Source organism: Acipenser ruthenus, chromosome 14 (genome assembly GCF_902713425.1).
Source record: "Acipenser ruthenus chromosome 14, fAciRut3.2 maternal haplotype, whole genome shotgun sequence".
Lineage (NCBI taxonomy): Eukaryota > Metazoa > Chordata > Actinopteri > Acipenseriformes > Acipenseridae > Acipenser > Acipenser ruthenus.
Genome location: NC_081202.1, coordinates 29,265,945 through 29,290,885, shown reverse-complemented (window position 1 = coordinate 29,290,885; position 24,941 = coordinate 29,265,945). Strand labels below are relative to the sequence as shown.

The 24,941-nt window shown below is 36.8% G+C and overlaps 1 protein-coding gene across 4 annotated transcripts in view; it reads left to right on the top strand.

Moving 5' to 3' along the window:
* Nucleotides 1–24,941, top strand: part of LOC117419793 (serine/threonine-protein kinase B-raf) — a 51,412-nt gene that overhangs the window by 14,455 nt on the left and 12,016 nt on the right. For 3 of the 4 annotated variants that reach the window (XM_034032908.3, XM_058986303.1, XM_058986302.1), the window contains exons 4-17: nucleotides 2,317–2,420; nucleotides 6,438–6,540; nucleotides 9,193–9,341; nucleotides 11,639–11,758; nucleotides 12,418–12,577; nucleotides 13,181–13,220; nucleotides 14,533–14,652; nucleotides 18,211–18,350; nucleotides 19,285–19,402; nucleotides 19,896–19,980; nucleotides 21,557–21,733; nucleotides 22,092–22,138; nucleotides 22,936–23,054; nucleotides 24,480–24,611. In XM_034032908.3, the coding sequence (XP_033888799.2) occupies nucleotides 2,317–2,420; nucleotides 6,438–6,540; nucleotides 9,193–9,341; nucleotides 11,639–11,758; nucleotides 12,418–12,577; nucleotides 13,181–13,220; nucleotides 14,533–14,652; nucleotides 18,211–18,350; nucleotides 19,285–19,402; nucleotides 19,896–19,980; nucleotides 21,557–21,733; nucleotides 22,092–22,138; nucleotides 22,936–23,054; nucleotides 24,480–24,611 (1,614 nt within the window). The remainder of the gene's footprint in view (nucleotides 1–2,316; nucleotides 2,421–6,437; nucleotides 6,541–9,192; nucleotides 9,342–11,638; nucleotides 11,759–12,417; nucleotides 12,578–13,180; nucleotides 13,221–14,532; nucleotides 14,653–18,210; nucleotides 18,351–19,284; nucleotides 19,403–19,895; nucleotides 19,981–21,556; nucleotides 21,734–22,091; nucleotides 22,139–22,935; nucleotides 23,055–24,479; nucleotides 24,612–24,941) is intronic. The other variant, XM_034032906.3, reaches the window with a different exon arrangement.

The following is a 24,941-nucleotide window of genomic DNA, read 5'->3' as shown; positions in this document are numbered from 1 at the left end:
CCACACAAATAGGTAGATAATTTTTAGTTTTGCTCAAATCCTTACACCAAAAAAAACAAGAAGCAGCAATAGCTATGTATGACATGGTTGAAGTAGCAGCTCACTGCGTTATGGAACGAGTAGGAGAGATAACATAATAGTGAACAAAACACAATCTTGAGAAGTGGATCGATTTCTGTTTAGATTTATTTTAGTTTAATACATTCTCACTACCTCACATAGTTCTGCTTTTTAACTAGTAAAACGTGCGTTCTCGAACGGGGTTAGAATGTGTATGCGTTTAACAGCATACCCTTTTTCCTGAATCGAGTGTCCAGCAATGCACCATAACAAAACTGTAAATCCTTTGTAAATTTCAAGATCTGTGGCACTATATAAACTCTCTCAAATCTAAACATCTAGCGCATTGTACATCCAGCTGTTCATTTTTTTTTTTTTTTTTTTTCAAAGCCTCATTGTTTGTACAGGTTACAGCGGGTAGCAAACTACAGTTGCGCAGACACACTGCAAACTGAACAACTCATTTGAGCACTATTGTTATTACACTCCAGCCATGGGTAAATCTTCAGCCATTTTGCCTGAATCTGACTTTAAAAAAAAAAAACTTTCCCTTCACTGACATCGCTTATTTGTGCTGTTGTATGATTAAGGCTGTATTTTTTAACGGTGAGCATGGATTTTTGCTGTGTAATATCCAATATCCATGAAGATCTCAATTTCTGAAAGAATACTATTTTTAGCATTTAAAAATGCACTGATTAAACGTTCGCTTCACCGGCGGACAACATGTTATATGAAATCCAGTTGAACTTGCTTACCCGAAATTATGAAACACATGACGTAGAGGGTGTAAAAAAAGCTTTAATTACAGGACACAGACAAACACTATATTTAGCTCTTGTTAACAGGCTGACCAAGTTAAGTAAAAATAATACAGAATATTTATGTTTTGCCAAATTTACCATTTTTTTGTTATGAAAGTTTGTTGTTTTAAAATTGGATATTTTTTATACCATTTTATTTTTACAATTTTATTTTTTAACAATTAGTGTGTGAACATTGATGTGTGTTTGATTGAATTGACATTTCATCAACATAATAGGCTCTCTGTATTTATTTGTTGATGAAATCGCCTTGGTGCCCTTGGGTTGGATTTATATTTTGCATTTTTGCCCCCTAGAACTGCCTTGGTGCCCCTGAATCTTCACTCCCAACGAAGGCAACATTGCCTTGCCCTTCATGACCTTAACTTCATGCCCTGACATTATAACATAATTTAAAAGGAATGAGTAAGTCTGCTTATTACTGGCACTTAGGATTCACCATAGACGCTCAAAACCGCTCAGAGCAGCTCATAAAGTTAATTTAGAAAAAACATATCATAATTTTAATATTGGAGCAACATAAGCCAGAACCATTAAGATTGATCGCAGGAACAATCAAACTTCCCAGATGTTGTGTGTGTTGTTTTTTTTTTTAACTGAAATTTAGTATGAAAAGCAAAAAACAATCAAATTAGACAAGGTGTTTTTAATATGGCACACAAGTCATTTAAATGAATTTAAATAAAAGGGGGAGGTACATCATGCTTTATTTTTACATACACAGAGTAGAGGGTAATCGTTTCTTTTACCGTGCCGAGAACAAATAAAACAAGCGTTTATTTTAAAATACTTCTTCTGTTTAATACACAAAGACATAAGGGTCATTTCAGCTGAACTGGATCAAGTTCTGGGGAGGTGGTTCCTCTAATTGTGGTTTATGATTCAAAGCTTCCAGAGCAGGTGTTGTCTGCAAAAGAAAGGCTGTGTAACTCATGACCCCAGGTGTGTAACTCATGACCCCAGGTGTGTAACATGCCCTAGATGATGAAATCTTGTTTAAAGAGGGTAAAATGACCATTTTGATGAGCATTCATCACATTCTGTTTGTTTTGGAAGTTGACCTATGTTTAGCATTGTATTAGCTATCCTGAGCTTTCCACATAAGTCATAAACGTATTTAGCAACACACCTTGGTCCTTTTGAAACATTTAATTGATTAATAATGTCTGCACATGAGGGGATTGTGACAGATTAATACATTGGAGTATTAAAATCTGGTTTTATCAGGTGAAACCCTGAAATCAGAACCCATAATATAGTTAGCACTGGTTCATTTAAGCATGCGTTAACTGTACTTGCTGAGCTTGTTCTGGTTAGTGGCAGTATACGTATTCCACTGGGAATCTTCATATAAAGAAATGCTTTGGTTGCAGTGCTGTACAAGGTAGTCTGGGGGTGTTTCTGTCTCTGACTGCCTTTCTCTTCCCTGCAGGTCCCAGCGCGCTGCGGAATGACAGTACGGGACTCTATCAAGAAAGCCTTGATGATGAGGGGTCTCATTCCAGAGTGCTGTGCAGTCTACAGAAAACCAGAGGGGTACTTGTTACTGAGCTTGTCTGAATCGGCTGAAAGTAATCTGAATGGTGTAGTAACTGGGCTTTGAAATACACAGGGACCAGATCACAGATATGCTGTAGAAAAAAAAAAATAGAAACAAAACTTGGAAGGTAGCATCAGTAGACCATGAGGAAGATGATGGTTTGGTGGCACTATCAGATATTGTATTGGCGGAGGTGTCATATATAGGTTCTCAATGTGACCACAGTAAACTCTGGCACATTGGCTTGCGTCCTTGGGTTGACGTTACCCACAGAAGAATGGTCAGCGTTCTGCAATTTGTGTCTTTTTGTTTAGAAAAGATTAATCATTCTTAACTCGTGCACACTATGACAAGAGATTTTTTTTATTTTTGATAAAAATCCATTCCCAGGAAAATGTATATTTTTAGAAAAATAAACAAACAAACAAACAAACAAAAAGACTATATTATAAACTTGCAATCTTTGAGATCCTGAAGCAGGGGGTTGTTCCTTGCTGTCAAAATTAATAAAGAGTGACATTTATTATTGTTTGGGAATGGAGGAAGAAAGAGGCCCGGATTACAACAAAAGTCCAGGATGGCCATGCCAATACTACACAAAATGAAGAGATTAGCTGAACAGAGAGCTAAGTATACCTCTCACATTAAGTTTTTGGATAGATGTTTAAGTAAAGATGTTGTACCTCACGGGTTTCAGATGAAATTCTCTATAAAAATGAAGACGAATGATTCAGAAAGAATTAATGTAAATAACTTACTTAAAGAAACATCATTAAAAGTAATACAGGAAGTGAAGATAACATCAATTAGAGGAATTCGAGAAATTAGTTTGAAATTAAAAAAAATAACAGATGAATCGTGTCGTAAACTGTTGCCTTCAAAAAATAAGAGAAATAACAAGAGTATTCGAGAAAAATAAACAAAGGTATTTAAATGACAGGAAATCAAATTTTTTTTTAAAAAAAAGTCATCAAATATGCCATGTAATAATGTACACAAGTGTCAAATACTCAGTGATATATATTTAAATGTAATTGAAAATATACACCTTGATATAGTAGCAGAAGATCAGTGCCACTATGATGAATGTGGAAATAAAATATTAAAGATAGAGAAAGATGGTAATTGCTTTTTAGGTGTTTGAGTAGAGCTTTGTATGAAACACAAGTTGATCATAGATTAGTAAAGGGGAATATTACTGAACACATGAGCAGAAATGAAAATAGATACAAATGTTACCTTGATGAGGATTATAAAGAACACATCGAGAAAATGAAATTAAGTAGTGGTAGCATAGAGACCTGGGCTACAGACGCAGATAAATGTTGTAGACCAGGAATGCTCGAAATACGAAGGAACAAGTTCCATGTAATGGAAAACCAATTAATCTGTTATATAAAAATAATCATTTTTAACTAATTATACTTAAATGTAATAGCAATATATATATATATAATATATTAACTGCAAGGAATCAGAATCGCGATAGAAAACAAATACAGTACACCCTCGCTATAACAGCCTTCATTATAATGAACCTATAACGGCTATAACGAACCTGGCCCCTGGAACCCAAATAAAAAAAAACTAAAAAAGATAATATTGTAACGTATGTGAGGTCTGTGAAGTGCAGGAGTAGGAGGGGCTGTGTTTCACATCGGTCGAACAGCCTATGGGCGACAGGAACGGACCACAGGACTAACTGGGGCTAAAGACCAGTGACAGGGGGAGTGTTTGTTGTTACTGTGAAGCAACGAGAGAAGCGAATAAACAGACAGAAGAGTTCCACCCTGAGATTCCTTAAAAAAATTAATTAGTTTTTGCAGCGTAGCTCGTGGGCCACAGCGATCTGTTAATTGTTAGTTAACAATTGGGAGATTGTCTTTGATAATTTATTAGTGTAATAAGATCGAGTTTGGTCCTGAATCGACTGAAGGCTCATTCTTATAGCGTTAAGGATTTTTGTTACAATATACACACACTGTCAACATCCCGGTCTGTATGCACGGGATGCCTCCTCCGCAGTGAAGTCATCTCTTTTGTCTTAATAAGAAACGTGTGCTGTGTAACTATGCCTCCGAAATGAAAATCATTTTATGTTGCAACAAAGCTGGACACTATTGATTTGTTTGAAAAAAGTAGTAACGCAGGTATATCTCTGTCGTGAATATAGGTTGTCAAAAAGCACTTTTTTTTTTTTTTTTTTGGCTTGTTCAGCAACCATGTGGCAAAGCAAAACTGATAAAAATAAATTAAATAATATTGAGGATCTGATTAACTTTTCATGTTGGGTTGATTTGGAATAAAAACTCCAGTTAGTGATTCTTGAATGTTGGATTAAGATTTGGTGCACTTTGAAACGATTCATAACAGATTGATTTTGAATAAAAGTTCAGCTGTAATTTGGGATTTGTGCTTTTTTTTTGTACTGCGTTTTAATTATTTTACGAATTGGATAAAGCAGAGGTAGAACACTGCATACGTGAGACAAACAGGTACATGTAATTCTAATTCTATTCACAATCTCCTCTCATTAACTTACTCCAACAGTTTATCGTTCATTTTAATTGTCCTTTCGATATAACGAACAAAAGGCTTTAGGAGGACCTAAAGTTTGTGTTTTTAGAAAAAATAAAATTAGATAATGTACAGTATAGAAGAATAAAATAAATTGATTAATAGACTAGATACCATGATGCCTGTGTGTGTGTATGTATGTATGTATGTATGTATATATATATATATATATATATATATATATATATATATATATATATATATATATATATATATATATATATATATATATATAACTAATGTAATGAGCTTGGGTTAGTGTGTGATACCAGCTAATAATACTGCAACCGACAGCAAGCTGTGTTCTGTGTGACAATGTCAAACACCTTTTAATATTCATACAGTATGGAGGTACACCCCCTGTGCATCCAGTATCACTGCTGGTTATTTTATAGCATCCAGGACAGCACCCACTATGACTAGGGCCTGTAGCTTTGCATGACTTGTCTGCTTACCTGCCATAAAGTTAGGGCTCCAGACAAAATTTGTGCCGTTGTCAATGGCTCCTAGGACCCTAAGCTTTTTTAAATACAAGTTCCCCTTACATAAACAAAACACTTAAAAATGTGCAGTTAAGATTAGGAATTATGAAGCTAGTAATCTGCACTAATAAGGTACAGTTTAACTTTAAAAAGCATCAATAGTGTAATGACTATAACAGTCCCTCAATATCAGGCAATGTTTTTTATTAGCCAGTAGTTAATGTGTTTATACATAGTTATTCTTCAGATCAGTTTAATTTGAGTTGATATACGGACATCTTCAGGTTTAGGACTGAAATGTAGACGAGTCAGTTAATACAAATTCTGTCTGACACAAGAGGCTAGATTTTTAAAGCTTTTTTTTCCAGAAATAAATAAATTGCCCATAAAGTTACCAAAAAAAAAAAAGACAGGGGTAGTATTTATTTTTTTATATTTGCCTCTGGGGAAGAGAAGTCATCCCTGTTTAACATTTGCATTTTTACTTCGAGAATAATTTGAAAATTGTCAGAAAACTGCCGCTGTAGGTACTAATCTGCTTTTTCATGTTATTTCTTTTCTAAATTTGGATTTACAGCTGTGACAGGGACGCATGTCACTGACATAATTATTCATTTTAGTGCTGTAATTGGTGCTTTTCTCTTTTAAAAAAAAAACAAAAAAAAAAACAATATCAAGCTACTAATTATTTAGAGTAAAAAGCTTTGAAAATCTTGCTCAAGATTAACCACACCATCCTCTTCTCCATGCTCTGCTATTGCAATTTTTTAAGTTTCATTGCTAGGTGAAATAGTCAAATTTCTTTTGAACCACTACCATGTATTTTTCTGACCAATTTTAATATAATACCCAGACACATTTCTTGAAAAATCAAATGCATTTAATACATTGAGAAGAAAGTGCTGTCCTGTGTATTAATGTTTGTTTCCTGTTGGTCGCCATCTCCCATTCCAGAGAGAAGAAGCCGATTGGTTGGGACACAGATATTTCCTGGTTGACAGGGGAGGAGCTACACGTGGAGGTGTTAGAAAATGTGCCGCTAACAACCCACAACTTTGTAAGTGTATTGTAAAAATAAAACAAAATCCTATCTCAGGCTCCCATACTTGCCTTCCATACATGCTGTATGTCCCAATTTACGAATGCATGACTTCCCAAGCTTTATTTTGACACAAGCAATAAATACATATTTACATTAAAGTGTAACAGAAACAAAAAACGCATTACTTTAACTTTGTATATCCTGTGTTGTCCATATTGCAGCAATATATTTTTCAATATGATTTTATTGTATTGATACATGTAGGTAAATCAACAAGGAAATTCCTTTCTTGAACTCTTACTTGGGAATGTTCACAAGTTTCTTTTAACCAGTACAGTGTATCCAGATTATGCGCTCAATGCTGGTTCTCTGATTGAACTGGGAGGTGTATTGTGGGAACAGAAAACCAGCATTATTGCAGGAGAGAGCATGATCTGCATACACTGCGATTCTTAGAAGAGACATTTTCATTCTCCTAGTGAATGCTCCAGAGTAAATTTTGGGAAATGTCTTCCCCTGATAATTTATGACCCATGATGTGTGATTTAAAAATGTTTTAAAGTCTGCAATATTTTAAAAAGTAGAATGCTGCAATACAGACATGGGACACAGCAAAGGTAACACATAGCATTCCAGGGTGTTCTGCAACACTTCAAATGGCGTTCAATGCAGCAAAACATAACCAATAATATAATGTGAATCACTGTAGATGTCTACCATAGTGACCTGTTTTTTCATTTCTGATTTATCACTGAATTCTCAAAACAAGCTTAACTTCTAAATATTATACAGCCCTGTGTTGCACTGCACAACATATTAGCATATAAACTAAATTGTGCCTTTTTCTAAGAATTTTGCTAAGTAACAGAAAACAGAATTGGGAGCTCAAAAATGTATTTTAAAACTTACAAAACAGAATTGCATTGTCCAGCTGCAATGTTTTATTAAACATTTTACAAAGTTATTTTAAGGAAGACATGTCTTGCACTGATTTTTGCATGCTTTTAATGCCTCTGTTTGTTACCACTGTAGAAGTAGGAATGTAACATTTATTTCTTGCATTGTATTTGATCTGTTTTCCTGTCCTCTTGGAATTCCACTTCTTGGCCTCAAACTGCTCAGATCATGCACTGGCCCCATCCCACCAGTGATAGCAATCTAAATGAATTATAGACAGAAATACATCCCCTACCTTTTTAAATCACACCATCACATTTTGTTGCTGTAAACTGCTATAATGCAGGGGGAAAAAATGATATTGTTTTCATTTCGTATGGAACAACGTTTGTGTTTCAATAGAAAAATCAATTGGAACCCAGGGTGTACATTTATACAAATTACTATTGCTGTATAGCGGGGAGAGAAAAAAATAGATTGTGTAAAAAAAGTTGAAGTGGTGGCCAAGTATGTGGACTATAGTCACTGGCTCTGTCTGTGGCAGTCAAAAGCAGGCATCACTCCATCAGACCTGAAGGTGAGATCAGCTGCTGCATTTGCAAAGAGGCATTGAGAACAAGAAGACCGTGAATGTCATCAGAAGTCAGGAAAAAAAGGCGTACAAAGTGCAGCTGAAATGTAAATGGGCTCTGATCGGATAGCATTCGGCCTGTTACTGTTTTTATATTAAAACATGTTTTATCGGTCCCAGACAGATACCATAGTCTAGCAGTACTTGTTTATAAATGCAAAAATTGCATCACCACATAGTCTGGAGCTCTGTTGTTAAAAGTCTTTTTTTGGACGAAAGTTTTTTTTTTTTTTTCAGCACATATCAAAATGGAGTTTTTACCTTTTGCTAAAAGTGTTTCTTCACAATAAACATATCTCATAGAGAAAACTAGGATGATTTTGTGCTGCTCATAGTGTCTCCATTGCACAGCAGGAGATTGAGATGCCTCAGACAGTTTTTAGGCAGAATCATATAATTTCTTTGTTAAATTGTGCAACAGTTGCCCCCCCCAACCCCCCCCCCCCCCGCTTAAGACTATGCACATGCTGTTACCTTTTAAACCTGCGCTTGTATGAGTATTCAAATGATCCCTGTGAGGAGCGCTTGTAATGATATTCAAATGATCCCTGTGAGGAGTGCTTGTATGAGTATTCAAATCCACCACCTTGATTCATGTTTGCAGGGATGTATGAACATTGTATGCTAAAATGTGTTGCTGTCATAGACATAGACTTCTGATCTATAATGGCTGCCCTATTGAGGTCATGTGACTTTTTAAGTTACAGCTGCTTAGAGACTCCACTTTGAGCTACTGTCTTAATGTTAGGTCTACAGCTGTAGTCTTTATTTTCTTACTTAAGTTCCATTACCAGGGATGTCAACTAATGATCCCTTTCACTGCTGCATTGCTTTAACCCCGCTCCATGTCAACGATGCAGACCACAAGCCTTGACAGGGTCTTTATAGTTGATACACAGTTCTATTCTGTGATTTCTACCATTTTTGTCCATTCTGCTAAAATTATTTTCTTGTTAATAAGTAAACTAAACCGAACAAGGCCAGCTTTTTTGAAAATACAGTAAAGGCTACACTGTGGAAGGTTATGGTAAACTGCCACCAAGGCATTATATCTCTGTGTGAAATTGAACAAGATGATGGAGCAGTTTTAAATTTCGTATGCTTCGGTATTCAGTTCTACTCCCACCTTTCTCTATCAGGTGCGAAAGACCTTTTTCACTCTGGCTTTTTGTGACTTCTGCCGAAAGCTTCTATTCCAAGGGTTCCGCTGCCAGACGTGCGGCTACAAGTTCCACCAGCGCTGCAGCACAGAGGTGCCACTCATGTGTGTCAACTACGACCAACTAGAGTAAGTTAAGCACCTTGTTATCTATTCTCTGCCGCATCAAGTGAGAAAAAGGGAGAGGGAGACATGGCAGAGGAGCCTCCCATACTTGTCTCTACCCTTATGCCTGTATGTCCCAATTGTATCTATATCTGATAAAGCGCACATTAAAATTGTCACCTATTCCAGCACCTGGAAGTGATAGACTGAGATGGTTATGGCCATGTCTTGGGAACGTCTTGGCTCAAATTCAATGAAAGTTTGCATTGACTTTCCTTTCAGTTAGTTATTCCACATTATGAATCAGGTCATGGCAACCTACTTGTTTAATAATACTAATACCTGATTAACAGAGGTGTTGGTCTGCTTACAAGATTTAGATTTACGTTTGCATGAACCTATTTTTCATGGTTCTGACTCCTGTAATATGGTGTTTATATCCTTGTATGTGGTATTCTCTCTCCTCTCTCATATTTTGTATATATGTATACAGTGGTTTGCAGAAGTATTCACACCCCTGCAAAGTTTTCACATTTTGTTGAATTACAAATAATGTGTGCACAGTTTTTCAAACTTGCTTTTTTTATTCAAAGCTGTAGTGGTTAAACTGAACACTTATATGAGGAAGAGGTTAAATGTCAGCCAAACTTGCAAAGAAAATGTAGAAAATTAAATTTACTGGTTGCATAAATATTCAGCCACTTAAGAAGAAGCACATTTTGCAGCAATTACTGCTATGAGTCTACTAGCTTTGCACAATAGGATGGTGACATTTTTGCCCATTCTTCATGGGAAAATTGCTCCAGTTCTGATAAGTTTGTTGGGTCTCACCATAAATATTCGATTGGATTGAAGGCAGGACTTTGACTGTGCCACTCAAGAACATTAATTATTTTCTTGTTCAATCACTCCAGTGTGGCTTTGGCTTTGTGCTTCAGTTCATAGTCCTGCTGAAATGTGAATTTCCTCCCCAGTTTCAGAGTCTTGGCTGACTCAAACAGGTTTTCCTCAAGGATTCGCCTGTACTTTGCACCATCTATTCTCCCCTCTAGCCTGACAAGCTTCCCAGTCCCTGCTGAAGAGAATAATCGCCATAACATGATGCTGCCACCACCATGCTTGACAGTTGGGATGGTGTTGACTGGGTGATGTGCAGTGTTGGGCTTGCGCCAGACACAACGCTTGGAATTTTTGTCTCGTCTGACCACAAAACCATGCTTTTTCACAAACTCCATACGTGCTTTAAGATGAGACTTTTTGAGTAATGGCTTCTTTCTTGCCACCCGTCAATGCAGGCCAGCGTTGTATAGAGACCGACTCATTGTTGGCTTCAGAGTGACATCCCAAACCAGTTTCCTGCTTGCCCGGCTGCTCAGTTTGGGAGGGCGACCTGATCTGGGTAGTGTCTGGGTGGTATGATGCATCTTCCACTTCTTAATGATGGACTTCACTGAGTTTGAGAGTGATAATCAGTGCCTTTGAAATTTTTTTGTACCCTTCTCCTGCTCTGTGCCTCTCTACCACTTTATCCCTGACTTGTTTTGAAAGCTCCTTGGTCTTCATATTTGCTTTGTTGGATCACTATGTGAGTTGCAGCTTGAAAGCCTTTATATACCGGAGAGAGATTATCTACAAGTTAAACCACTTTGAGTACACACAGACTGAAACAATTTCTCTAATTTTGTGACCTTTCAAACAAATCATTTCCACCTGAGCTGATTTAGGGCTGCAGTAACAAAGGGGTTGAATACTTATGCAACTGAGATTAATCTGTTTTTCTCTGTAAATCTTACTTATTTATATTTTATATGCATTTTTTAACTTCATCAGTGTGGAGTAGTTTGTGTAGATTCTACATGTAAAGTGTAATTTGAAAGCGTTGTGGAGTACATTCAGGTAACAACAAAATGTGAAAAGTTTGCATGGGAGTGAATACTTCTGCAAACCACTGTATGTGTGTGTATATATATATATATATATATATATATAATATATATATATATATATAATATATATATAATATATATATATATGTGTGTGTATGTATATTCAAGTTTGCATATTCAATTTAACTTATAACACGCAAGAAACTGACACCTGCAGTAAATTTCTCTATAACTTGTCTACTAATAAAGATACTACCATGCAATTTGGTATGTAAAAGTTTGATATGCAAGTGTCTAAATGCAATGACATGGTGAGAGAAATCTCTAAAAACTTAATTTTATAATATGATCTTCATGTCCATATTTCTGACCACACTGCTTTCCAGTCTCCAGGATCTGTTGAATTAAGGCCTTGTTTGCTCCCTCTGCCTACAGCTTGTTGCTGGTTTCCAAGTTTTTTGAACACCACCCTATCACACAGGAGGAGGTTTGCTCAGAAGGGACCACACCAGTGTCTGAAGTCTGTCCGTCCCCGCCTCCCTCCAACTCCAGCGGGTAATGCATTGAGCAGTGTCCAGTAGGTCATGTACAGTTTTAAATATACAGTACAGATGCATCCAGAAAAATGGCTAACCAGACTGCCTAAGCCACCAAATTAGTTTGGTTGCTTGATGTTGTACTAAAGAAACACTTCTCCATTGTGATGAAACCTGGTCAGTAGATTCTAGCAAAATGTATTGAAAGAGTCAGAGTCTGGGGGAATATGGCTGTATGTATCTCACTTACCTTTTTACATGTAAATATAGTGGATACTTTTTCATCATACTGATAGTTCTAGTTTTGTACTGTATTTACAGCCAAAGCCATAGTACAGTATACACAGTTGGCTTTCAAAAATATATATGCTGCTGTTCCAGACTATGGCATCTTCACTTTTATTAGCATTACACATACCAATGAGTGTCCTTATAGTATTGACAGTGCCGGCTTCCGTTACTGCAGTAACTTGCGTAAGTTTTCACAGAACAACCTGAAACTTCAGATAGTCGGATACAACAAAGGTCCCGAACCCTATTGAAAAGCAGTTGAATTGCTAGAGGGGGGTACATTTACCATCAGAGAAGAAAAGCACCCGCTAACTCTAGTCTGTATCTCCTTGTTCTGGAACAGGGTTTAGAGGTTTGACCACTTTTTCTTCCTTTGCCCTCATGAAGGTCTTTGTGCAACCCCACAACTTCACCTTCGAAGTCCATCCCCATTCCTCAGTCATTCCGACCAGGAGATGAAGACCACCGGAACCAGTTTGGACAGAGAGACCGGTCATCATCCGCTCCCAATGTCCACATCAACACCATAGAACCGGTCAATATTGATGTGAGTAGCTTATTGCTTTAGTTCTGCCGAAATTGAGGAATACAAGCCTAAGGAAGGTTAAGCTTATGTTGCATAATGCTTGACCCCACTAGGAACACTGTATTCCGTTCTGGTCAACTCACTGCAAACATTTTGCAATTGAGATGGGCAACAAGGCTAATCCTAGGACCACGTGACATTGAGGACAGGTCAGCTTAAAAGAATACAATCTCTTCACTAAACTAAAAAGCCTATAAAATCCTAACTGATGTAGATCAGTTATACACCAGTTATGATTTAAAGTCACATGCAGAGAGCCTAAAGTCATGTTCATCAGTCTGAGCTTCTGAAGCAGGGCCCTGAAGAATGGTGAAATACTTCATTACCCCCAAAAATATGGAACGAGATAGTCATGTATAAAAAAAAAAATAATAATAATAATAGTATCCAAGTCCACAGTCCACTGTATAAAAGTTTAATTGAAGTTTGTGGCTCTCAACAGCACTGTTGATGTCTTATTCCAAACAATGATGTTGCAGTCCCTAGCTAAAGTTTCCAAAAAATGAAACTGTGAATGTAATCTGGATTTGCATTAAATCTATTTATCGTTTGCTTGTTTTTTAGGATTTGATTCGAGATCAAGGGTTACAGAGGTCCGATGGAGGTAAGATTTATTATTATTATTATTATTATTATTATTATTATTATTATTATTATTATTATTTACAACTTCAAAAGTAAAAAGAAAACAAAAGCAATTCATAGCAGTTGAAAAGCATACACAGCTGAGCACAGAAATCTAACCATTATCAACAGTGGGGGACATCATGGGACACTGTCAGTGGATCTTTAGCATAGCAGAGCCTGCAAATTATTCTGTGTGTTGTCACTAGCTATGAAGTTCTTGCTCTTCCCATGAATGTGCTGTGTTCAGCTGTGGGTAATGTCAACCCAAGGATGGAAGTTAAGTGCTTAAGTTATAGATGGGCGGTTACTCAAGGTGCGAACCATGCCCTCCTCTTCCCTGTGGTCTACTGTTCCTACCTGAGTAGTTCTGCTTGTTTCCAAGTGAGCATAGTTTCACTTTCCCACTTGCTTAAATCAAGCTGCATGGTTTGGGATAGGGGTATGAGGAAGGGGGTCTGTATTTAAAATATTAATCGGTTTCCTGTAACCCATCTTTATTATTTGAAAAGAACCGAAAATGTATATACATTTTTTCCCCACATTTTCATGTATTTGAAAGTTTTGCTACCTTAGACATTTTTTAAAGTTTTGCCAAACTGGCACTGTGAACATAGACAAAACAGAGTATATTTTCCTAAGCATTAGTCCTGACCAGAGAGAACAAGAGAAATGTGACTTCGATATACCTTTTCAACACATAGTACATATGTGTACTATCATTTTTTTCTTTGCATACAGTGGATGTAAGTCATTGTATTATTTCTAAAGAAATTGCTGGGAATATAGTGAAGGCTGCTGTATGTTCCATTGTCACAACTTCCACGGTGGGGGTGGGGGTGGGGGTGGGGTGGGGATGTTTTCTTTAATTGTAAATTTAGGGATGTAAAACACTGTCTATGGTCCACAGTGGAAGCTGTGGCAACATGGTGCAATTTCAGTGTTCTGTGACTAATTCTTCTCTAATGAGATTATGAACCACCTTTTTTGAAAATTTTGTTTAAAGAGCGTCGCCCAGGTAGGTCTTTTTAAGATCAAAAGTCTTTATTCACTTTTTTCAAACTCTTAAAATTCAAAATCATTGATACAAAACGCAGCCGCACAAACATTTTGTTCACAAAAGATGACGTGCATCCGTACAAAGCCACCAATACAGTGTTGACAAAACGGAAAGTAACTGTGCCTAACTCCCGACGCTTATTTCCTTGAACAATTTGCGACAGTCTTGGATCTGCTGTGGGGTTTCCTGGCCTGTGATCTGTGTGTGTGTGTGTCTGTCTCTCTTCCTGCAGCCCCCCAGACCCAACCAGCTCACTGCTTGAGGAAGTTTCGAACCCGGACCACAAGCCCCCTCCTATACTCCTACCCCAATGACATTGTCTTTGATTTTGAACCTGGTCCTGTATTTCGAGGTAGCTAGGCTTTTGTGTCACACGCTCACTCTCACGCTCTCCACTTTCACTATCACACTCCTGTTTGTGTCTCGCATTCACGCTATGATTCAATAGAGATATAGTTGTTGGGGTTTGTTTTTTTTTGTTTTTTTTTGGAGGGAGGGGGCACGTGATATATGACGTGTGCGGAAATTTAAAAACAATCGTCTGTTAGTTAGTAACAAAGAAACCAAAAAAGGATTACGGTACAATCTTGCTAGGACTGTTATGATGGAATATTATCTAAAATGTATTACTGTAGATGGAGTTGTATCTTAAAACTTAGTAGAGAAATTTGTCAACCCCCTGTGTTGAACTTCTGTTTTCAGCTAATCAAAACAGTTCTCCAGTCTATACATTCACCCAACAAATACTAGGATGAATGAATCAATTCAGAACAGCAGCTTTTTTTGACAATTTATTCCACACTCCGACCCCTTGCAATCCAAATAACTTTGTTTCCATGGTTATGTATCTGTACCATACTTGCAAAAATATGAGCAATCCATCCCAAAAGTGCAGCACTTACTTAGAAAATAACAAGTGGTGAAAGGTGGTGAGTGCCCGGACTGGTCCTCCATTCAGTGTTGTCTACTGACCTGAATTCCTGTTTTTACATAGTACTTATGTGGGGTTTAAACATTAGCCAAGTGTTAAATGTTTTAAATTTTGCCTAAAAGTTTAACCATTGTCAAGAATATGTAGAACCAAATATAGGTTTTAACCTTAGTGTGCAGTGCAATATATTTCATATTCGGTATTTCTTCGTTGACTTTTCCATATACGGTTAAATGCTGTACACACAATCTTAAACACTGATATGTGTTTCAGTGATTTATAAAAAGTCACAGAGGGCGTTTTATGATGGCTTTACTGATTGGTTCTGAACACTACCACGTTTAAGCCTTTCATGCATGGCGACATCCTATGGGAAGGATACAAAAGCTCTTCTCGTCTTTTTATATGGAGAATGAATGATAACCTCACACGAGGATGCCATTTTTTATCCATATAAATCAATGGGATTTGGGGGGGAGGGGGGATTAAATGAAACATCTATTTAGTATGTGTCCAAAACTTTTTTTTTTTTTCAATATTTCATGCATGGAAAGATTATATGGTTGGATGCTAAAGGTTAAACATTTGGGAAATTAAACAGAAACTACTACTTGAATATCATTACATTTACAGCAGGGGTTTTTAACTCTTGATTTAGTTGAGTTTTCTGTTTTAACAAGGATGTTGTATGGCCTTTTAACCAGAAAGCAGATTTTAAAATGAGATTGCATTCAGTGATATGGACTCTAGTGGTGTGCATCCACGGAACAATTATAAAAACAATAAATAAATAAATATATATATATATATATATATATATATATATATATATATATATATATATATATATATATATATATAATTATTATGAATACAGTTTTTATTTATTTATTTATATAAATATCTGACTTGTATAATGAGCGGATGTGTGCAATTGCAAATTTGTCCAGCAATGTATCACCATATGCTGTGGGAACTTGTGGTTCATCTTGGCAGCACTGTTAAAATAAAACTAGACAAACATTTTATAAAGTGCTATTTTCAGCTGATTTAACATTTTACCAAAAGTTTCATCTCATCTACAGACCAAAAAAATAAATGAATAAATAATATATATTCAGTGTTTCACTTTTCTGGTTTATTCTGAATTTTACAGAAAAATGACAGGATTTCTTTTTTTTTTTTTTTAACTGGACTTCGGTTTTTACTGATTTATACCCGATTTTTGTCTATTATTCAATATTTTCCCAGTAATGTTTTCTAGGAAATACACAATATTTTGATAAAAATGCTGTTTTATTTTGACTCTGTCATTGTAAAAAGCAGCCCTACACAGCAGGCGTGTAGTCGTCAGATCAAATAACGTTCAAACGTGGTTCTCTGTCACTTCACAAACAGATTATCACCTCATTATGTTGGCTAATCAAAGCCTGATTAGGCGTAGTAACTACTAGCTTGATCAAAAACTAAATTGAAATACTAAAATGTAATATTTTTAGTGGATGAGGAATGGGGAGAAAACGTAAATCAGTTTACAAAAGAAAATGAATGCTTCGAAGTATACAAAAAGCAAAAATAGCAGAAGTGGGTCAGATGAGGCAGAGGATGCATAGCGCAGCAAATACTGCTGCATTGAGGTACATGTTCACACTGACAACAAAAGAACATACTGAAAAATAAGCGACACATTAAACTAAAACAATGAAGTCAACTGAGAGACCAGCAATCCACGTGCGGCTTTTACACACGCTTTAATAAAAGAGAGCACAAAATGACTGTGTTAATGAGTTTGTCAGAGCGCTGTGCTTTGCTGGACAGCAAAGTTTATTGCAGAGGTATGTATTGGTGACTGTGCGACAGTACTGTCCATCAGCTAAAACACTGCCTAATGCCGACAATCTTAATCGTAAATATTTGGCAGAAAATGGTGATGCTTTAGTTGGTAAACTTATGGAATGCATTGATGGAAATGTCCAGTGTGATTTTTGATGCATCTCCCGATGGCTTGCACCAGCCAGTTCTGTCAATTTTCTTTTTATGATTTCAAGATGAATACACCTGGCTTGTTTTGTGCTGATGTCATGTTAATACCTCCTGTAGATACTATTTCTGTCAGCACAGCGATTTCCCAAACATTCGCAAAGTACCAGTACTTGAGAAAATGTGGCTTTGACTCGCACAGATTCTGCTTTATCATACATGTCAGGGACATTATTAATCAGAAACCAGAAATGCTAGCATCATATTCGACATGTAAAGTGTGTATACCGAGATTCTTCCCCCCCCCCCCCCCCCCTTGATTTTTACAGATGTTTCAGTTAAAAACTACTTTTTACCAATTTTTATCCCTATTTTAATATATGTAAAATAAAAACTTTAATAGAAAAAATAAGATAAATTTAAAAGATAAAAACCAAACATGTGGGACACTATATATTTATTTATTTATTTATTTATTTATTTATTTATTTCATATTCTGTCTTCAAGCAAATACCCTGTACAATATGCTGCAGGCTATAAAAGGCCACAGGAGATGTCTGATTTTCATTTAACTAAAGAGGATTGATATTTACAGTTCACTAACATTAAGAGTGACTCTACTAACTTGGTGTTATAAACCAAGCCGTCGGCAATCACGACTTATAACCTTTTTTCACTCTGGATTTTGCAGCGTTACAGGCTGACTATTTTTTGTTCCTTGTCATTTTGGGTGCTGAATGGTTTGAAAGGGTGGCGCCCCCCTGCCACAGCATTGTGTATGACATGCAAACTGCACTGCCGCTGTCCAGCACACTGCCACGTCGAAGACCCATCCCACCTCCCCTGTCACTGCATGCTTCTTGTTTAGCTCAGCGCCTTCATGTCACAAGAGCAAGACCTTGCAGAGATTGCCTTCCAACCTCTCTCTCTCTCTCTCTTTCTGTGTGTGTCTCTCTCTCGCTCTCTCTCTCTCTTCCACCCCACCCCTCTCTCACAAGGCTCAACAACAGGTCTCTCAGCTACACCCCCAGCCTCTCTCCCAGGCTCTTTGATGAACGTGAAAGCGTTGCAGAAATCACCTGGCCAGCAAAGGGAACGCAAGTCCTCTTCCTCCTCTTCTGAGGACCGCAATAAAATGGTAAGCCTGGTGTTTTCTTTGAGTGTGTCTTGTATATATGGACCTTTCCACACTGGACTGTACATGTTGAGTATTTTAAATATTTCTCCAAAACTAAACATTTCTCAACAAAATACTTCAGAGTGCCATTAAAGATATTTTTCTTTATTTCCTGCAAACTAGAAAAACGGTTTATCTGTTTTTTGGTTTTCTGAAACCCATTTCATGGACACTGTAGATGCCTGCCTATGTGCTGTGACCTTGGCATTGAAACAACCATTCACAATCTAAATGTCTCATTCTTATTCTTGAAGAAAAAAGAAATATATATATATATATATATATATATATATATATATATATATATATATATATATATATATATATATTAATTAATATATTATATGTGTGTATATAATCTTGCTGTTGCCTTTAAAAATAATAAAGACTGCATGTCTACAACATTTATTTAGCAGATTTATTTAGCAGATGCCTTTATCCAAGGCGACTTACAGAGACTAGGGTGTGTGAACTATGCATCAGCTGCAGAGTCACTTACAATTACGTCTCACCCGAAAGACGGAGCACAAGGAGGTTAAGTGACTTGCTCAGGGTCACACAATGAGTCAGTGGCTGAGATGGGATTTGAACCGGGGACCTCCTGGTTACAAGTCCTTTTTCTTTAACCACTGGACCATGTATGTGTATATGGAAAAGACTATGAAAGAAATGGCCTTCAGCTGTAAATGAAATAAATTTAAAACAAAATAGTACCAAAGGACAAATGAATGTCTTTTTCTCAAGGCATTACAGTCAGTGGGTGCGGGGGTATGCATGGCGGGTTTGTGTATGCCTGTATTCATGAATTCTTCATTCTGAGGATACCGGCTCCACTCAGAGCCCAGGTTCTCATGGTTTGTGCCGTACCTAATGGGTCCCATTTTCCTGTTCTCAGAAAACCCTGGGTCGGCGGGATTCCAGCGATGACTGGGAGATCCCCGAAGGACAAATCACTTTGGGTCAGAGGATCGGCTCGGGATCCTTTGGAACTGTCTACAAGGGGAAATGGCATGGTAGGGAATTGAAACCGTTAGAGGGGGCTGTGTTCACTGTGGTAACAGCTAAGACTTTTGACCTTGTGGTCTCTTTTAATGATCTTAACATTGGTGGGTCTTATATACAGCAGTGTGGAGTAGTGGTTAGGGCTCTGGACTCTTGACCGGAGGGTTGTGGGTTCAATCCCCAGTGGGGGACACTGCTGTTGTACCCTTGAGCAAGGTACTTTACCTAGATTGCTCCAGTAAAAACCCAACTGTATAAATGGGTAATTGTATGTAAAAATAATGTGATATCTGTATAAAGTGAAATAATGTATAATCTTGTAACAATTGTAAGTCGCCTTGGATAAGGGCGTCTGCTAAGAAATAAATAATAATAATAATAATATACTGGCATCCTAAAATGAATGTAGATACTGAGATTTGTAACATTATTATTATTATTATTATTATTATTATTATTATTATTATTATTATTATTAATAATAATGGACTTTTTTTTCTCTAGGTGATGTTGCCGTGAAGATGTTGAATGTTACTGCTCCCACTCCTCAACAGTTGCAGGCTTTTAAAAATGAAGTTGGAGTACTAAGGTAAAGGTGGCTTTTTTCAAGACAATATGCTTATAATGTGTTTGTGAAAGAAAGCGCAGATTTATTACTAAGCCGATGAACACTTTATTTAATTTACTTTTTTCATGAATTGTTGAAAGTAGCATTTTCACTGCTCTTCCACTGATTCCCCTTCTCCCTCTCTAAGCAGCTTTTTGTTCAACTTTCTGCTCAAAATCCTAAACAAATTGTGAGCAAAGTCATGTAGGTGTTTGAATCAACCATGCTGTTAATGGTTTAGTTACACAAATACACCCTCCACACAGGTCCTAAAGTAGTTTGTTTAATTATACCTACAATACTATAATTAAGTGGAATGGTCCTTAGAAACAGAGTTGTCCAATCATATCTTGGACCTTCAGTATTACAGCACTCGTCAGGTGACTCAACGAGCATGTTGCTCACCCATAACTATAAATACACTCAATGGTATGGTATGTGGTAATACTAATATAAACTTCCAACCAGAAGTCTCTCACAATGTATTAAATGATTTTTAGTTTTACTAGGTGTTTTACTATAGTGTTTTATAGTTATATGTGATATAAATAACATAAACAAATAAATAAGGAGATACCACATCTTCGAAGAAAACAAAAAAAAGTTGTGGCACCTCCCCTTGTGGATGTATAATTAGCTTGGGAGTAGAGGACTTCACGGGTCGGGTTCGATTTTGTTTATTCAGTAATACACAAACTGTCTAACTATTAAAGAGGCTCTCTTTGGTACTAAAAATCATTGTTTATAATTCCTGTTGCCTGGACTGGCTTCCCCCAGTAGCACATGCCATGGCTTGCAGAGCGCAGCAGCAGACACGTGACCCATATCCAAGGGGTTTCTTTTAGATCATTCTTAAAAGTCGGAGTAATGCATTTGTTTATGAAGGACATGAAGGAAACTTACAAAAAACTAATTCCATGAACAAAAGCTCACATAAAAATGCAAGTCTGCGGTGTGGGAATCATCTGTTGTTATTGTGGACAAAGAAGGAAAACAGGTTTTGCAAAACACAAATTTTACATCTCAATTCCATTTGCTCTTGTGTTTAGTTTGTAATACAGTCACGCATTTACAAGATTGTACTTCAGTTCATTTGATTTTCAGATAATGTATTTATCTTTGTATCGTTTACACAAACATATTATATATTTAATTTTACAGTTCTTGTAGGTTCATGATGGAATAAACACAGTCTGTAGTTCAGCCAGATTTCCAGGTTGACTCGAAAAAAACACTGCTTTACTGTATCTAGTCAGTGTATATACTAAGCTGAGGAAAGGAAAAATGTTCCACTGTTTTTTCGGGCCGGGTCGGATCCAGGTCTAATTACATCGAGTCGAGTAAATAATTGTCAGTTCGTGGTCGGTTTGTGTTGATTAATTTGGACCTGTGAAGACCTCTACTTGGGAGCGCTTGGAATTAGAGATGATTTTTGATTGATTAATTGACTGAGTGACTGATTGGATTGGATGTGATTTATTATTATTATATTAAAGTGAAATGATCTGTTTCTGCATCAGGCAGTTAATGTTTTGTTTATTCCCATTTCCACCTTCAGAAAAACACGGCATGTCAACATCCTGCTCTTCATGGGCTACACCACCAAGCCCCAGCTGGCTATTGTAACGCAATGGTGTGAGGGCTCCAGCCTCTACCACCACCTTCACATCATTGAGACCAAGTTTGAGATGATTAAACTCATTGACATTGCACGGCAGACAGCACAAGGAATGGAGTGAGTAACTCAGTGTGTGCGTGCATGTCTTTTAAGTTCAGCATAAAGGCTAAACATCAATCATATACCCAATCAGTCATCCAAAAATAAACATGAACAATAATTAGTAAAGAAAGTCTTGATCATAAGTAGTGACACCCAGGACCCAGGTAGGAGTGCCAGTGTGAAAGGGGCTCTAGATTGGATTAGGGACAGGAGATGGGTTGGGACCAAGAACCTTGATATGTCCTCCCTAGTGTTAAAACATTGAATCAAGATCAACATTTACTGCATGCTACTCAGAAAGAATGATATTGAAATGAATATAGGTTGTTAGTTTTGTTAGGCAACACCTAATCTTGAGTATCTTTCTTCACAGCTATTTGCACGCAAAATCCATCATCCACAGAGACCTCAAGAGCAACAGTATCCTTCCCAGCAGGTTTGATAGTGAAGGCAGCAGAAGCTGAACGTTTACAGTATTGCAGGACAAAAGGGGTGGGGGGGGGGCTATCTGAATCAATTTGACATGGCTTTTAAAATTGCCTGTGCTCTATGTTGAGAACCACCCTTCAATGTTGTATGGACATTTCTGTTGCGTCTGGAAGGTTAGTGTACCTGTACTTATTCAGTCATACCATTCTATGTCACAAGCAGCTGAAGTACAGAAAATTGAATGTGTACATTTAGTGCGTTCCCATCATCGGTATATCAAAATATGCAATTTCATTTAAGACAATCTAGTTTACATATGTATTGGCCCATGTTAAATATGTCTGCTTTGTATTATATTTAGCATGCCTTGTCAGGGCTATTCTCAAATAACTGTCTCAGCACACCAGATAGAACCCAGGAGTGATAGCTGTCCTATTCAGTACAGAGGCAGTACTCTTTTCAGTTTTTGTCTGAAAATGTACACAGCTGTAGTCTATGATTTTCCACAGTTAAGTTCCATTACCATTGTTGCCCTTATGTTCCCGGGGATGCCTTTTTTTTTTTTTATTCTCACACACAAAAAACATTTCTACTTAATTCAAGATTTCCCCAGTCTGCTTGTTCAGTGACAATGGGGAGTAAACAGAAATCTTATGTATGGTAAAAAAATAAAATAAATAATAATAATAATAATAAATAGCAAAACCACCCCAGTTGCCTGACACTTCAGCAAAAGTTAAATGCAATTAAAAAACATAAAGAAATCCCCTCAATGACCTGCTGCTCAGATATTTTCCTACATGAAGACCTGACGGTGAAGATTGGTGATTTTGGGCTGGCGACGGTGAAATCACGGTGGAGTGGCTCTCACCAGTTCGAGCAGCTCTCTGGATCTATCCTTTGGATGGTGAGTGTGTGGCAGGACCTGGTTTCCATGTGGACCCAATACAATTGGATATGAATAGCTGTTCTATACCACCTACTAATCATGGGGCCACAAATTTGGTCATGTGTCTCCATGTTTTTGTTTTTTTTCTGCATACAGATTTAAAAATTTGGACTGAATGGGATATCTTTCTGCAACCAGTGGTCCTTCAGTGTTACAGAACCCCCTTACAAGAAACTCATTTGCTGTATTCTGTGTTGTACATATTGCAGCAATATATATTTTTCAACATAATCCAAATTGTTTTGATGTTAGGTAAATTAACCAGGGTATTAAACTTTTTTCAGGAACATTCGCCAGGAGAAAAATATTAATCTCAGTCATCTGAGTTCATGCTCACGCTCCCTCCTGCAAAAATATTTTTTCTCCTTGCAAATGCTCAGAAGTTTTCCCAGTTGATTTTTAACCCATGATGTGTGATTTAAAAATAATAATAATAATAATAATTTCAAGTCATCAATATGTTTAAAAATATAATCCTGCAATACAGACAACACTGGACAAAAAAAAAGATTAGGAAATGCTTTTCTTGTAAGCACTGCAGGGTGTTCTGTAACACTAAGAATAAATTGCTGCAGTTTTTTCCTCCCAAGTTAAAGAGTAAATTTGGTGCAGTTTTTGCTGAGAGAGTAATCTGAGAATATCATACCTGAAAGGGATGTGGTGGAGGCACTCATGTAGGTATAAACATAGGGTTCACCTAATATTTGAGCTATATCTTGAGAACAGCTCATTCATTTGTGATTTTTAAATTTGATTTGGATCGCTTCTTAAGAGTATCAAAATCTAGGTCATAGTGACCTGTTTTTGCTTGAGTTATGCCTTCTGATTTAACAAAGGCTATATCTTTAGGGCAGCTTGTCCGAAATTGACAACACATTTTTACAAGTTCATTTTTCTCAAGGTGCTTTTGTGCATGCTGTGGGTGTAGGTCAGGGTGTCAATACTGCAGTCCTATTTGTATGAGTAGTATTACTGCAATGACAGTTCTGTGTTCGTTGCAGAGTAGGTAATGTATTACAAAGCATTTTTATTATTAATAACTAAGCATTTTAAGTGTGTTTTTTAAAATTATTACATATAAAACTAGGATAATTTAGAATGGTTAAAAAAAACTACTTTAGATAATCATTATTTTTTCATGTTCTTTTTATTTGAAGATTAAGTACTGTTGTTTTTTCATAGGTTTCATATTTCCCAAGTCATTCAGAGTGCTTCTTATGCAAATATTCCATTTAACTTAAATGTACTTGCCAGATTCACTTTTAAAACAGGCTAGATCAGCAAAGTGTCAAAACCACTCAGAATAATTGAAAACGTAATTAAAAGGTAAGGTGACGGTAAAAAAAAAAAAAAAAAAACAATTTTTTTTCTTTGTGCTTCCAGGCACCAGAAGTCATCCGCATGCAGGATAAGAATCCGTACAGCTTTCAGTCTGATGTGTATGCCTTCGGTATTGTGCTGTATGAGTTAATGTCAGGACAGCTCCCCTACTCCAACATCAACAATCGGGATCAGGTGAGCTAGCTGGGTGTGTGCAACATAAATTGCCATTTAGTAGTAGCTTCTAATAAAGCTGTATAGAAATTGTGGGGATGCTGGTTCCTTCATTTTAATTAAATATTATAATTGAGTATTTTAAAGTTATGGAAGAATGTCTGGCTAATTCAGTCTTTATCAAAGTCCATCAGATCTTATTGACCATTGTGCTGCAGAATGCAAGGCTGGCATACCATTAGTGAGAGGGTGGGGGAGGTGTTCCCTCCATTTGTCACCATGTGTGGGGATGACATGGACATAATTAATTGAGATAAGCTATTGATCCACTTGAGCTGGAATGACCCATCA